Consider the following 16,129-nt stretch of genomic DNA (forward strand, 5'->3'; position numbering starts at 1 on the left):
GAAATTTTCTCTCTCTCTCTCTCTCTCTCTCTCTCTCTCTCTCTCTCTCTCTCTCTGTGTCTTTCAGAGGGAGATCAAGAATTAACTGAAATTTCCTAATGTTTTTCCTGGTCTCTATGAATTCTAAGGCAAGTTTATTCATGGTAAACAGTGGAGAGAGGATACAAAGAAAAAGAATTAAGATGTGCTACACACATGTACCAGCTCTACATGATGAATGTAATCATTATGTACTGCAAACATACATTAATATAACTATTGTTAAAAAATAACTATTAATGGTTCTCATGGTCAATGCAATTAAATTCAAACTCCCAGGTGTAGGATATTAGTCCTATTATGGCAGCTTTCAGCTTTTCCCTGTATATATTTGATCTACACACCGCAATTATTCAACATTTCCCAATTATACCTACCAACATACTTGGCTCTATGTCTTCATTCATGGGATTCTCCATGCACTCTCCTCTTACCCTAAATGTGTGCTCTACCTAGTCCTGCTCATCCTAGAGGTGTCCCTGAGACACCAGCATTACCAGAAAGCATTATCCAAAGTTTCCATTTCCTTCTAACATCATACCAGCTATCATACCAGCTTCACTCCTTATCCTCAAGCTTCTCTAGCGATCTCTGTGCATCTGGGCAAGCATCATATTTTCTTACATTACCTGGACTCTTCCTTGGAGGTAGAGCAAAGTAATATTAACATCGTTAACCCGGATGTGAAGTGCCTTCGCGAGGGATGCCATGTGACCCGTGTTGTCTCTTCTCACTCCCTTTCCAGGAAAGGTGTTAGAAGGGCTTATAGCCCCTTTACTTCTCAAGCACTGTGGGATGTCCCAAGTTGATCTGAAAGGTCTTAGTGTATTTTGAAGACCCCAGCAATGTCCACCACTTCACCCCATGAAGCTTGAGCAAGGTAGCAAAGATGATCATCTTTATTGGGTGGTTTCAGGTAGGCCAAGTTAGAGGTACACTTTGAGGGACCGCTGCTTGGAAGAATCAGCATTTCTCAATGAACTTTCATGGCGACATAAAAGTTTTCTCATGATATTCAGCTATCACTCTCGAGAATACAGATAGTCATATTTAAAGGAGAACTAGAATTTTTCCTAAGTTGCTAAAGGATTAGTTTCTTTAACTTTTGAAGACTTCAAATTCCAATGATTCTATTTTTATAGAACTAGTTTTCATGGACACAGATAAAATGAGACATGCTTGCAATTTAGTAACACGGTATGATTGAAGCCATGATGATAATTCCTTCTAGGTTACTCCTCCCTAGCTAAAGCAAAGCTGAAGGCAAAACTTCTTTCCACAAGTTCCAAGGCAGAGCTTCCACCCTTGCCTGTATTAAAGAGGTCGGTCATTGTAGTGCCATTTGTTCTGGATGTGGTGATGGACCCCACGCTCAACAAATTATTCAAGTTTTATGGGGCTATCTCATGAGGTGGTAAAGGTTTTATGCTTGCATCAGGATCTACACCTGGGTTCAAGTGGGGTGTGCCTTTTCTCTATGATCTGCAAAGGGGGACCCACCCCAGGTATGACATGATAATGAAATGAGGTAAGGCATGCAAAATGGTTTGCGGAATACCTGGTGTAGCAGGCAGGATCATAAATATTACTTGTATTCTTATGCTGTAGTAAATTGGTTGGGAAATATATCAGAGCTGGAATGGCAAGGGAGTCACGGCTGGGGATTATGTGCTACAGATACTATGGACTCTATTTACGGAAATATGTCATAGTGCAAATCTCCTGTTTAGAACACAGTGATAATGATTTTCATTCCCTTGCTGAAGTTCCACCACCCATTGTGAGAACTCACTGAAGAATGCAGGCCAACTCCTGGGGAAAGATGAAGCAAAGTGTGTAACAATTCCCCCAGTCTTCTGAGCCTCCTGGTTTTGAAATTAGAAACTGAAACCAGGACAAATCACAGCAGCTCCACTGGTGTGCTGGCAGGACCTCTCTGCAGCCCTACAAGCTGGGACTCCCACATTGCCTGTTGGAATTAAACTCCCTTCACGATCAAAGGAGTGGGCTGCCCTCTGACTGTCTCCACACAGTCACATGTACCAGAGGCCAGGCAGCTCAGCCGCCCCAATTTATTAACTTGGCTTATCTGAGTTGTTTCTAAGCAGACAGATGGGAGACCTGAAGACTAATTAATGATGACACTGGAGACTGGCAGTGCATAAAGGAGAGAGGTCAGGGCCAAATCCACAAATGCTGCTCATTGTCCAACCAGAAGACTCTTCTACAATATTGCTAGACCACCAAAGTTGCCTCAGATATTGGCTGTACCAGCAGGTCCAGTGTCAAAAGCTGGTGCCACTCTAGTTTCTCTTTCTTTTATTTTTCTCTCTATAACACTTTTAACTATTAAAAAAAGTACTAGTTTCTAAAGGTAGCTGCTAATAGGCAATCATGGTAAGAGAACAAATATTAAAAACCGGTATGTAATGAAATGATGGGGACTAAATCAAGAGACTCTTCATTTAAAGATTTAGTACTTGTGAATCATTTTAGCCAAAATAAAGATATGGCCTGGGATGTTTTAGGATTTCAGACATCATGTAAGATCATGGGTAATTATCTACTTTTTGTTTTTGACTCCTAAGAACAAAGCAATGAAATTCACTTTACAAGTAAGAGTGAGAGGCTATAGAAGCAAGACCCAGATATAATTAATCAAAACCTAATAAGTTCTTAATTACCTCTGTACTATTCTTAATCTAAAGATGCATTCATTTATTCTTATTTTCCATATACTTATTTGACTGGAAAAGTTATTTAACACCTCTAAGACTCTGAGTTTTTGATATATAAAATCTTTTGAGAACCTAAACATACAGAAAAAGAGGCATTTCATATCTTGAATAATAATAGGCTGCCCCAAAATATTCTTTATCTGTGTAATGGTTTATATGTAGGATGTTGCCCAAAGGCTTTGTATGTTTATGGATGGAGATTTTGGGAAGTGACTGAGCCATGGGGTGCTATAATTAAATGTGCTGTTAGCAGGTACGGCCTAGATGGAAAGGCTGGGTCACTAGTGGTACAACCGGGAAGGATTTATCTTGCTCCCATCTCCTCTCTTGCTGTCTGTTTTCCTGACTGCCGTGATGTGAGCTTTCCTCCAAGTCAATCCTTTCCCCCATGCTCCCCCAACCACCTGCCTTGGAGCCAGCCAACTATATACTAAAACCTCTAAAACTGTGAGCCAAAATAAACCTCTCCTCCTTTCAAATGTGAGTGTTGGGTATAATGTGTCAGCCCAGAGAAAGCAACTGAGACAATCCATTTAAACTGTTCAAGTGGGAGGAGGCCTGGCTATGCAACATATTGTTCATGGCTCTATTCTTTTAGTTTCAAGAAAGGATAGAGAAAAATATCCCACAATTCTCTGAATAACTGACAGTCCTAATATTTATGTGTTTACTACACAAAACCACAACATTATAAATAGGTAAATCCTTTCACAATCAAGTTACTTTTTAAAATTCCAATAATCCCTTTTTAATATTTGTCACTTTGACCCATTACAATTTGTATCACTCTCAACTATGACATTGGAAAAACATTCTCAAGTCAGTAATGAACCGATCCTATGGTCAGGGTCCTTTTTTGTATCTCATCTTTGTTGACAGCCCAGCAAGATTTCACTGTATTGATCACTTCCTTTTCTTGGCTTCTGTGTCCCCAATTCTGGGCTGGCCTCTCCCTCAAGGACTGGTCTCCCTTACAGTCCCATCCCCCTGCACCAAGTCATTACATGGGAAAAAGTTCTTTGGCAAAAGGTTCCCTCACCTCTCTTGCTATGCTCTCTCTCTAGAAAGTGTCACCCAGGAAAAAGTTCCAGTGACCATGTCCAGGATGTGATTGGCTAATCCACAGTTTCACTTGCTGAAGAGCTTTGGAATCACTGCTCCCCACCAGACCACCACTCACTGTTCTTCCCATTCCAGCCTTGTCACTTGCCTTATTCTGCCTACTGTGTGCAGTCACAGTGATCTGGATAAAATGTGATTGTTCCAGCCCCCTTCTAAATCTAACAGTGCCTTCCATTACTCACAGAGATTGTCTCCAATTTCTTAAGCAGCCTGTAAGGCCCTTCATTGGCTGGCTCAAGCCTACTTCCCAACCTTACCTTGTTCTCCCTGCCACACTGTTTCTCAGTTCCTCACCACAATCAGGGTATCTCTTTGCCAGGATATTCTCCTCTATTGCCTAGTAATTGAGTCTAGAGGTAATTATCATTTTGACTTCTGTTAATTCTTTTTGTTGGGATTTCTTTTTCTCCTTACAGTCTGTATTAATGAGTTTTCCTCTATTACAAAGTCATACACTGTATACTTTACTTCCCCCTTCCACTTATACTATCGTTTTCATCATTTGATTACATGTCCTGTTAGCAAACAACTGTGTATTTTGCAAACTGTTCTATCTCTAGCATCTGCTATAAGAAAAGATGCTCAATGAGTGCTTGATAAATTAATGAATAAACTACCAAATAAGGGGAGAGAAACTTATACATGCAGTAGTGACACTTAGTGTCTTGATAGACTCTGGCTCTGAATTTGGTGTGTGTGTGTGTGTGTGTGTGTGTGTGTGTGTGTGTGTGTGTGTGTGTGGTGTGTGTGAAGGCACATGAAATAATATGTATGTATATGAATACCTATGGCTATGCATAGTACAGTGGATGGCTGGAGCCAACAAAATGAGACTACATACCATGGCGTTTTCACTGACATTCATTCATTCATTTAGATAAGTGATACTTTTAAATCCCAAAAGCTAGGTTGGAAATTCGTAGAAGGAATTTTAGAAGTTATTATATTGTTGGAAGCAAAAAATCTTTGATAAGTTCTTGGGGTCAAGCATTCCATCTTCCCCAGATGAGGGCCTAACTGGATGTAACAAATATTCTAGGAAAATGGGATATCATCTTTCATAACAAAAGAAGAACTGGGGTCTCTTTTAAATAAAGGCAAAAGGAGCAGAAGGGAAAGAACTTACCTGGAGAAAGCTGGCCTGTGCAACTTCCGTAGGCTCCAGTACAGCACCCTGAATGCACACAGCAGAGCTTACTGTGGGTGTGGGCTGAGAATATGAGAGAAGGACTGAACCAAGATTCTTCACAAGGAGGCAAGTTGACCCCTTACCCCTTCAATACCTTTTTTAAACTCTTATAAATATCTTTGTTTTTATGGATATAGGATACTGGAGTAAAGTGCTCTCAGATTACAAGACAGAGGGTGGTTCTTAGGCCCACCGTGAGTAAATATAAGTTGCCCAAATACTCATATATTCAAAATATTTGAGTGTTCTCTCTATGCCCTGTGAGTTAGATGCTGGAGACAATGGAACCTACATTTCTCCTCTAAAATATTCATAATTTAGTGACAATAAGGAACAATGAAATCAGCAAATTATAATACAGTATGGCAATGCAGAACACTGGGCAGGGACTTCCTGTTCATACTGGACTGAAGGGTAGTGGCCAGATATCTTAGACAGATAATTCATAAATTGAACTGAAATGGTCAAGGAGAGTTAAAGAGGAGGAAAGCTGTTTAGCAAAGGAAAAATAGGATGAGCTCACATGGGCCTTTTGGGATAAAAACTAGCATGTCTGAACCACAAGGAATTCCTTTCACTCTTGGATCACTGGTGTCCTGTGACCACAGTTTAGTTCCAAGGAGAGAGTGCCTGCAGCAGAGAGAAGCTGCCTGGTCCCAGAGGTCTCCCCAAGTTACAGGTGAGCTTTGAATCAGCATCACAGCCACCCAGATTAGAGAAAGGAGTCCAGAAGGTGCTAAAGACTTAGGAGCTTTGCGATTTTCTTTAAAGTACTCTGATAAAGTCTCTTTGTGAAGATATTTAACTAGAGATTTAATCAGAGTAAAAAAGGAAGCTATGAGTGAGCTTGAGCCTGAAAATACAGTGTTATTTAGCACATGTTAAGTTTGAAATGTTAACTAGATATTCAAGTTATACATAAAAAGCTGTAACTTGGGACACATGGCTGGCATACAAATACACACCACAGAGTTACTGACATAAAATTTTGTATTTAAAGCCACAGCAAAAGGTAAATGTCCAGGGAGAAATTGCAGCCACAGAAGACAAGGGGTACAAGACAAACACAAGTGTGCAAGCAGTGGAGGAGAGGATGACAATGGATGAAGAATGAAGGAATGCAGAGTTACGTGATCTCAGGGGAAAACAGTATAGCAAGGAAAACAAAAGCAGTGATACTCTTGATCACAAAGAAGTGGCCACCGATCCTAGCAACGTGGATGTCACTGTGTTTCAAAAGTGGTTCCAGGGAAGTGGGGGATGCAGGAAGGACGCCAACTTGGAGAAGAGGAGTGACGTAAGTGAAACGATCTCACAGCTATGTGTTTGAGAAGTTAAACTAGAAAAGGAACAGCAAAATGGGAAATACCTGGAGTTAAGCCTAAAACATAGCTCCACTTCTTCTCCTGACAAGTGCTAAGGCCAAGGAATGCTTCAAAACTGAGTGGGTTCTGATTTGCCTGGAATGTTTTCAATGAAGTCTCCTTTGGTGGAAGTAGGACTCTTTAGAGAGTCTTCCCTTCTTTAAAAAAACTCACAAAATCTTCATCTCACACAAAAAATATCATTCTGTGTAAGAGGATATTCCCTAGGCTACTCAGATTAAGTACAAAGGAGGAAGGGCTCTCTAGAGAGTCGGTGCCTCTTTCCTCAGAGGAATGTTGTATTAAAAAAAAAAAAATACAACACCCACTGGGAAGCTAGAGCGCAGGGGAATCCCATGATGCTGATTCACTGCACTGAGGGAGGAGGCTGCCCAAGATTAAATGCACCTTAATGTCCCATGATTGTGAGTATTGTTCCATGAAAAATTAAGTAGAAGTGACAGGGCTAAGTGACGACATGCCAGCAGGCTGTAGGACTTTTGGAAAGACTTGCAAAGCTGGGCCATTGACTATAGCCCTTGCACGGTATTGTCTAAAGCACTTTCAAAGGAAGCTCCTATCAAACATCATAGTTGAGTCAGAATTTCCACTGTGATGATTATGCGGTTATGGGTGCAGCCTTAGTCTGTGAGACATTAGCATGAAAAATATTCATTAATCACCTACCCATGACCAGCCCGAAGTAGAGATGGATTCAGCATGATTTGATTTATAGGATGTCAAGTGATCTAACCATTTATTGAAAAATATGGTCCCCATGAAAATCACCACCATTAGAAGACATCCTTTGAACTAAAAATAATGGATTTGCAAAGACATGTGATCATGAAGAATTCATTAATGCTGCATAAGTTTATTTCTAGGACTGATTTAGAAAGTTAAGATATTTCAAGTAATATATAAGAAAGTTGTGTTATAAAGGAAGAAAAAGACACAATCAGAAAGATGCTATCTCTGGGATGACTGTATAACTGGATGCCTTGGGCAAGCCATCCAAGCTAGAAGTTCCTGGGCATGGAAAGCAAGGTAACTCAACTTTGGCTTGGGGGAGGGGAGCAGTGCATTATGAAGGTAACAAATACACATATAGATACTTGAAAAGTTTATTTTAAAAAGCCAGTCATGGTACTATAACCAGAATTCAATTATTATGCATCTTTTTTCTTTTTTCCATTGAGGCCTTTACATCACAGTTTGTGATTCTCCTTAATTTTACAGGTGTTGTCTTTACATGTGATTTTTATATACTTGAATTTGCTAAGGAAATATTTGTACTTTGATTCTTTCAACTAACTTTTCAGGTACACTTTTTATATTATTTCACAAACTCTACAAACATTTGTTTCACAGCCATATAAAGTTTCATCATAGTTCACTTAATTCTGCCTTTGTTGAAAAGTAAAGTGCTTTCCATGTTACTACCACAGTGAGTCAGGCTTTGAATCACACCTGTGTCCGTATAAATTTATTCTGAGTTCATGATTACTTCTTTAGGATACAAGAAGTAGAATGACAGGTAAAATAGGCAAAAAAATATTTTCAGAGTTTTGAATACATAGTAGCCAAACTGCTTTTGATACAACCAAAGGTTGTATTACAATGGGAGAGATAAAGTAGAGAGAAAACACAGTTTTCTATCCCATTCTGTGGAGGTGGTTAGGCCCCACAAGCTAGACTCATGCCAAACATGGACTGTGGGTACTGTACATGGACAGGTTACCCTCCAGAAAGGATAATGGCGACACAACTAAGTTTGAAGTCTATTTATGAAGTTAGCTCCTTTTTTGAAAGGCCCTAATGTGTCATATTTAATTTAAATGCAAATTACTCTATTGTTAATACAGGCGGAGGTATCTGAATGTGGGAGCTGTCAAAAGGCAAATTTACATCACTCTGCTGAAATATACATTTATATAAAGTATAAGCACACATAATTTTAGGATGCTTAGACTTGATGATTAACTATATCAAGTAATAATCTGGATATATGATTATAATTCAATCCATTTGTAAAGACTATATAGAACCTCCATTTGGGGGTTGCTCATTAAGTTCTACGCAAGAAGTATGCACAAGGAAAAGTCACTGGGCAAAATCTCCAAGGTTGCTGATGGAATCAGCAAAGGCATAGTGAGGTTCAGTTAAGTAAGATGCCTCACTCCCACAGATATTACACTTGAGATAGAGTAGCACATTGTACTCGTTTCTCAACTCAGGACAATGGCTTTCCTACAGAACACTGAAACAGCATCCTTCTGAAATTGAAAAGCTTACTTTGTGGCAGTTTTTTACTAGAAATAAGTGACAGGATCATACATACAATTCTTGGAAGAAAATTCAAATGAATCAGTGTACGAAAGAGGCATCAATGCTAATCTCAAGGCTATTTCCCTTCCAGCAGTTAAACAGCTGGCTACAAAGACAGCCTCGATGAAGACATACGAGCTTATGAGCAAAAAGCAACCTGTCTCCACATCGCTGTAAGCCTTGCCTGGTTTCTCTGGCCTCTGAGCCTGTGCTCCCATTTCAGCCCTTCCAAATTAGTCACGGTGACTATCATTTTCTACTCTGGAAAGTGTTTACATCTAAATGGATGATTAGGAAATAAAAAAGAAAATATGGAGAGGCAGAAGAAGAAAAAAGAAAGGACGCAGTTATTTTGAAAACACATAGTCTTAGCTGGTGGATGGATTTGGATATCTAGTCTTGGCTACAGGAATCTCTGGCGAAGCACGAAGCTGGCAACTATGGCTCATCAGTTTGCCACTGTCTTCAGATTTAATGCAATGTTTGGCTCAGACATTTGAAAAAAAGTTCCCTATTCCAGCTAAAATATTTACACAGTCCTACGTGTCTCACTTAATGCCTGTTAAGCAATCGTCTTTTAAAACTCCGCAGACACTTGTAAATCTGTCGGGAGAACCGTGGCCTATAAACAAGGCTTCACATAAAGAGGGCTGCACTGTCAGTTTGCTGGGAGTCAGGATTTCTGAGGATGTGTTTGCAAACAAAGTTGGAGATCAGAAATAGTTTCAAATGGGTAACAAAGTGGCCAATAGCCTTGCTTGTTGGATGCCTTTAGCAGTATTAACGGGAAGTCTCCAGACAGTGACTTTGGCTATTTAAAGCCATGCTCTCCCATAAACCTGTCACGGATCCTACCTCACGGTTGAGTTATGACACGCGATTTCTGGTCCAGCATCCCCTGGTAGTATGCATCCTAAGGCCTAGCAGGTTAGAGCAGCGGAGTTGGTGAAGTTTTTGCCAGGAAGCTATCTCAGGGTTATGTGTAATGTGGTCCGTGTGTGCTAAGGATGAGGAGCTGTTAGAGGAAAGGGGAAACTCCGATGTTAGGAAGAACAAAACAGCTGAAATGAGGAAAAACAGTACCCTTTGAGGGAAGCTAGGAACAACTGATCCCGAAATGCTTGTTAAATTCTCTAACATCTGCAGCCCCGACATTAATGAACCTAAAGTGATAAAAATTCAAGGCAAGGGATCCTATCCAAACTGTCTCCTGGGGGCCTGAGAAGCCCCAAGGAATTTCTCTGTCTTCAAGATGAGCCAGGTGCTTATTAAATTGCCCAGTCACGTTCTTACTATTAGGTTAGTTGCCTTTTTATTTTTACCCCATTTCATCAATGCATGTGCCTCTGATGATTTATAATTGATTTCATAATAAATATAACTAAAGAGATAAAAATACACATAACATAAACATCAGTTTTAAAACTCTTTAAAACTTTTAATTCTGGGATATTGTTAAGGGGAAGTAGATCCTATATTAAAATGCACAGTGAGATACTTGTAATTCCTAGGAATACAGTGCTTGACACTGGAGGCAGTGAATATTTGTTGAGTCTCTCCAATGGGTCACAATCTGGAAGGGCTTTGCAAATGTTTCTGTGAGTCTGAAGTACCCTGGAGGGAAAACTCTGTGTAGCTTTTCCCTACCATCAGACTGGGCCAGCTTAATCACTGTTCTTAGAGATTCCTGTTCCTAGCAGAAGAAAAACCAGAAAAGCAAATAGGAATATATCTCTCCCCTAGAAAATGGGGATAAATACTTGCTCTTAAACTGTGTTTATAAATGAATTGTTATTTCAGTGAGTTTATTTAAAATTAGCAGTTAAGTCAGTGCTTAGAATAAACACTTGCTGAAAACAAATGAACTGGTTGAAGAGGTCAAACAAGGTCCTCCTTTTAGTATGCAGATTTTACTTTATGAGCAGAGATTTAATGAAGTTTGTGAAGATCATCAAAATGGTCAAAAAAGCAGTTTAAAACACAAAAGAGCAGATTTAGCAAGATAGCCATTATAAATTGTTTGGGTGTTTCCTCTTTCTGTGTGTTACAGCACCGGAAAAGTTCTTGACCCTATGGTGTCTGCTCACTCACTCTGACTTAGACACACTGCCATTTATCTGTACGTCCAATAGCTCCTTGAAAACTATTCAAAGTCCCCAACCTTAAATGACCAAAAGTATCTTAAACATTCGCTGGTCTGGTGTGCCCTCCTCATTTCTACTTCTCACAAGAGCTCTATGAGCTCAATTCTGCTACTGTTCCCATTTTTAGGTGTAGAGGAGTAAAGTCACACCGATCATAAGTATCCAAGTCAGAATTTGAACCCCATGTTTTCAGATTCCCTGGTATTATGCTATCTTCTTACCTTCATCTTCTACAGTGATGCTAGAGAAAAAATGTGGAATACTTATGAAAATACTTCATGAATTGTAAGGAAAGAGGCAAACATTAGCTACACATCGCCAACTACCATAGTTGGAACCCCTTCATTTTAATCAGGGAAGCAGAGGGCTTAGAAAGAGGTCCAGTTACTAAATGACACTACAGAGACCTGCACCAGGGTTGTCAGTTCCCAAGTAGGTCACTGATCTTTCCAAGGGTACCTAAAAAGTAGAATTACAGTCCATGGCTCCTGTCCCTATGAGACACAGCAAGGCTAAGAAACCTGGGAGAGATAAAGACATTGGCCAAAACTCTTAGCTCCTCCCCTGAGACTAAAAAGGCCTCCCTGTAACTTCATTCATTTGGTTGTCAAACACAAAAATAATCTATTTGTGGACTGTGAATTTTCCACAGAGCCAAGATATACAGTTTACTTGGGTAGAAAAATATTTTGATAGTCATAAAACCACCCACAAATCCGTTTCTGTGGAGAAAATGCTTTGACCTAATATAAATTTATGGTACATAGCTTGAGCACTGGTTTGGCCAAGGAGACCCAAGTTCTATGCCTGGCTGGGTGATTCTGACCATGCTGCTTCCTGTCTTGGAGTCTCAGCTCTATCGGCTACATCTGCCTACCCCACTCACTTCAAAGGATGAAGCTGTACACATAGCTGAAGGGTTACCATAATAACCGCATGAGCATCCTTTTCCTGAATGGGAAATGTAAAAGACACTCTGTGAATGCGCTCATCAAATAAATGATACTCTTGCATTCTTCCTGATTCTTATAGCATGCTAAAAGCTTGAAGCCTGGAATTTGGTTTCTGGTTGTCTCCTTTAGCAATTCTTGCAATAAGTTCAATATACTTCTTATCAAGGATAGTTGCATTGTTTCCAAATCCATTTATAGAAGTTGCTCACTTTATTAAATTTTCAATTTTAATTACTTGACTATAAACTGCAGGTAATGGCTTTGAAAAAGTACTATTTGTACAAAGTTAAATGAGAAATTGAAAATATTGCTGTCAGATATAAGAATAGGAGATCAGCAACCAGGGGAAATGGAACATGTCTAATGTGGTCCCAGGACCGGACCTTGGGATACAGAGAAGATATTAGTGGGGAAAAAACTCATAAAATCTAAATGGAGACTAGTGTGTAGTTAACAGAAAAGTATCAATGCCAGTATCTTAGTTTTGACCTGCATATCATAGCAATATAAAATATTAATAATGGGGAAATTGGGTAACAGTGAGATGAGAACTCTTTATATTACCTTTGTAATTTTTCTATACATTTTAAATTATTCTAAATAAAACTGAAAAGTATAGGCATAAAATTGAAAGGGAAGCAATACTTTCATTGGTTGTCAAACACAAAAATAATCTATTTGTGGACTGTGAATTTTCCACAGAGCCAAGATATACAGTTTACTTGGGTAGAAAAATATTTTGATAGTCATAAAACCACCCACAAATCCGTTTCTGTGGAGAAAATGCTTTGACCTAATATAAATTTATGGTACATAGCTTGAGCACTGGTTTGGCCAAGGAGACCCAAGTTCTATGCCTGGCTGGGTGATTCTGACCATGCTGCTTCCTGTCTTGGAGTCTCAGCTCTATCGGCTACATCTGCCTACCCCACTCACTTCAAAGGATGAAGCTGTACACATAGCTGAAGGGTTACCATAATAACCGCATGAGCATCCTTTTCCTGAATGGGAAATGTAAAAGACACTCTGTGAATGCGCTCATCAAATAAATGATACTCTTGCATTCTTCCTGATTCTTATAGCATGCTAAAAGCTTGAAGCCTGGAATTTGGTTTCTGGTTGTCTCCTTTAGCAATTCTTGCAATAAGTTCAATATACTTCTTATCAAGGATAGTTGCATTGTTTCCAAATCCATTTATAGAAGTTGCTCACTTTATTAAATTTTCAATTTTAATTACTTGACTATAAACTGCAGGTAATGGCTTTGAAAAAGTACTATTTGTACAAAGTTAAATGAGAAATTGAAAATATTGCTGTCAGATATAAGAATAGGAGATCAGCAACCAGGGGAAATGGAACATGTCTAATGTGGTCCCAGGACCGGACCTTGGGATACAGAGAAGATATTAGTGGGGAAAAAACTCATAAAATCTAAATGGAGACTAGTGTGTAGTTAACAGAAAAGTATCAATGCCAGTATCTTAGTTTTGACCTGCATATCATAGCAATATAAAATATTAATAATGGGGAAATTGGGTAACAGTGAGATGAGAACTCTTTATATTACCTTTGTAATTTTTCTATACATTTTAAATTATTCTAAATAAAACTGAAAAGTATAGGCATAAAATTGAAAGGGAAGCAATACTTTCATATTCATTCCTGGAAGCAAGTGTTACTTTGATTCCCAAACCAGGGAAAGACCCAACTAAAAAAGAGAACTACAGGCCAATATCCTTAATGAACATAGATGCAAAAATCCTTAATAAGATGCTATCAAACAGAATACAGAGGGTCATCAAGAAGATCATACACCCTGACCAAGTCAGATTTATTCCAGTAATGCAAAAATGGTCCAACACTTGTAAATCAATAAATGCAATACACTATTTTAACAGTCAAAGACAAAAACCATATGATCCTCTCGATAGATGCAGAAAAAGCATTTGACAAAATTCAACACCCATTCATGATTAAAAAAAACCTGCAGAAAATTGGAATACATGGTCTATATCTCAACTTGATAAAGGCTATGAAAAACCAATAGTCAACATCATACTAAATGGCCAAAAACTGAAAACCTTCACATTAAAATAAGGAATAAGACAAGGATGCCCACTATCACCACTCCTATTCAATATAGTTCTGCAAACATTAGCCACAGCAATTAGACAAGAGAAAGAAATCAAAGTAATAAAGATAGGAAAGGAAGAAGTTAAGTTGTCATTATTTGCTGACGATATGATAATCTACATTGAAAACCCAAAAAATTCCACCAAAAGACTTCTAGACTTAATTGACACTTTCAGCAGAGTAGTGCTGGATACAAGGACAACACTCAAAAATCAATAGTGTTCTTGTACATAAATAACAGACTCACTGAAAGAGAAATTAGGGAAACAATTCCTTTCACAATAGCATCCAAAAAAATGAAGTATCTAGGAATCTATCTAACAAAAGAAGCAAAAGACCTCTACACTGAAAACTACAGCACTCTGAAAAAAGAGATTGAAGAGGATATAAGAAAATGGAATGATATTCCCCTGCTTCTGGGTAGGAAGAATCAACATGGTGAAAATGGCCATACTACCAAAACTGCTATACAGATTCAATGCAATGCCAATTGAAACTCCAACAATATATTTCACAGAACTAGAAAAAATAATCCAAATATTTATTTGGAACCAGAAGAAACCTAGAATAGCAAAAGCCATTCTAGACAATAGGCATGATTTTTTAAAAAGATTGAGAGAACATATCTAGAAAGATTCGGTGGTGATATTCAAGAAAGTCATCATTTCACTTTAAAAATACAAAAGGAGATCACAGAAGATCTATTATGGTGTGGGTTTTAGGCAAGTAAGACCTGAAGGAATCCAACTGCTACAGAATTTAAGGCCTCATCTCTGCATGAAAGGACAGACAAATGTTGCTGTATTTAACTGGTTTTAAATGAAAAGGCTAAGTGATATGAGCACCTTTTTTATGATTTCTGATTTGGGCCAGAATTTTTCCCATTAACTGCCATATTGAATAATACCTCTACTAGTAAAGTTTATTTCTAGATGGCATCAATGGAAGAATTTCTGAGACATGGAATAATTTAAGAGCCAACTTTTGGAAGTCATTTTCAAAGAGAATGCCTGAGATACAAGTCTGATACAATTTTCCAGATAAATTTTATATCTATAGTGTTCAGAACTCTTAAGACTTTTTAGCTGTTAATTTACTAAGTCTAAGAAGCAATCAAATAACCCTTACTGAATATGGACAACTACAGAATGCATAGAAATAGCACAATAATAATAATCTTAGAAATGTGGAGTTGTAGTATACCTTTAAAACATCCAACAACTATCATTTTAACAGGACCTAGCCAACCTATCTACCATAATAGTCTTTTAACCATCAGTAGATGAGGAGCCCACTACTTCTCAGAGCCATAAGTGTTCCCTTCAGACATCTTTAAACTATGTCTCTTGAAATCTGATTCTGATGCTTATTTGGTGTCTTTGGCCATGGAAATTAATCTAACCTGTCTCTCTTATAGTGAAGTCAGGAAATATCTGAAGTTGAGTCATTTCTACAATTTATTCATTTGTTCATTCATTCATTCTCTCAGCACCTATTGGTTGCACAAGTACAGTACATGGCAGGGCCTGACTCTGATGGGTACAATCTAGATAAAAGCTAAAAAGTTATACTAGGTACTTGCTTATATGGAGTAGGTGGACAGAGAGACAGAGAAAGAGAGGGAGAGAAAGGAGGGAAGAGAGAGAGACAGAGAGAGAGAGACAGAGAGAGAGAGAGAGAGAGAGAGAGAGACTTCTACGGCCAGAGTGCCATAGGGAGGGGATAAAGGACAAGAGATCAGACTGGAAAGGTAGAAGTGGTCAAGGCAGAACTTTGAGGACAGGAATATGAGGCTGAATTTGATTCCAAGAGCAATGACTACAACAAAGTTCCATGACTTGTCTGTGGGCAGACACCGGCTTATAGGAGGGCAAGAGTGGAAGCAGGGAAACCTAAAGTCGGGTGTTGTGGATAAGTGGGGAGAGGTTAGATTAGAAACACAGTGTAGAAACAGAAACAGAAAGCAGTGAATTGAGTTTCACAACAAATTTTGAAGGATACAATAAACAGGCTCTGCTAATGGGCTGAAGTTAGACGCAAGGGAAAGTATTATCCATTTTGCCTATTCTCTGCAAAGAAATTTCCTCTAGATGATCCTGGTAAATCCTCCAAAAAAGAA

The 16,129-nt window shown here is 38.7% G+C and overlaps 1 protein-coding gene across 12 annotated transcripts in view; it reads right to left on the bottom strand.

Annotated features, from left to right (window-relative positions):
• The window catches only part of Fmn1 (formin 1), a 378,745-nt gene that overhangs the window by 82,136 nt on the left and 280,480 nt on the right, over positions 1–16,129 (bottom strand). For 5 of the 12 annotated variants that reach the window (XM_033765033.1, XM_033765032.1, XM_033765030.1 and 2 more), the window contains one exon: positions 5,026–5,109. The exons of 4 other annotated variants lie outside the window; for them this stretch is intronic. In XM_033765033.1, the coding sequence (XP_033620924.1) occupies positions 5,026–5,109 (84 nt within the window). Of the gene's footprint in view, positions 1–668; positions 1,166–1,597; positions 2,420–5,025; positions 5,110–16,129 lie in introns of those variants that run through there. 3 more of the 12 variants (XM_033765034.1, XM_033765040.1, XM_033765041.1) reach the window with 3 other exon arrangements.

Source organism: Fukomys damarensis, unplaced genomic scaffold, assembly GCF_012274545.1.
Source record: "Fukomys damarensis isolate Sample0158 unplaced genomic scaffold, DMR_v1.0_HiC HiC_scaffold_17, whole genome shotgun sequence".
NCBI lineage: Eukaryota > Metazoa > Chordata > Mammalia > Rodentia > Bathyergidae > Fukomys > Fukomys damarensis.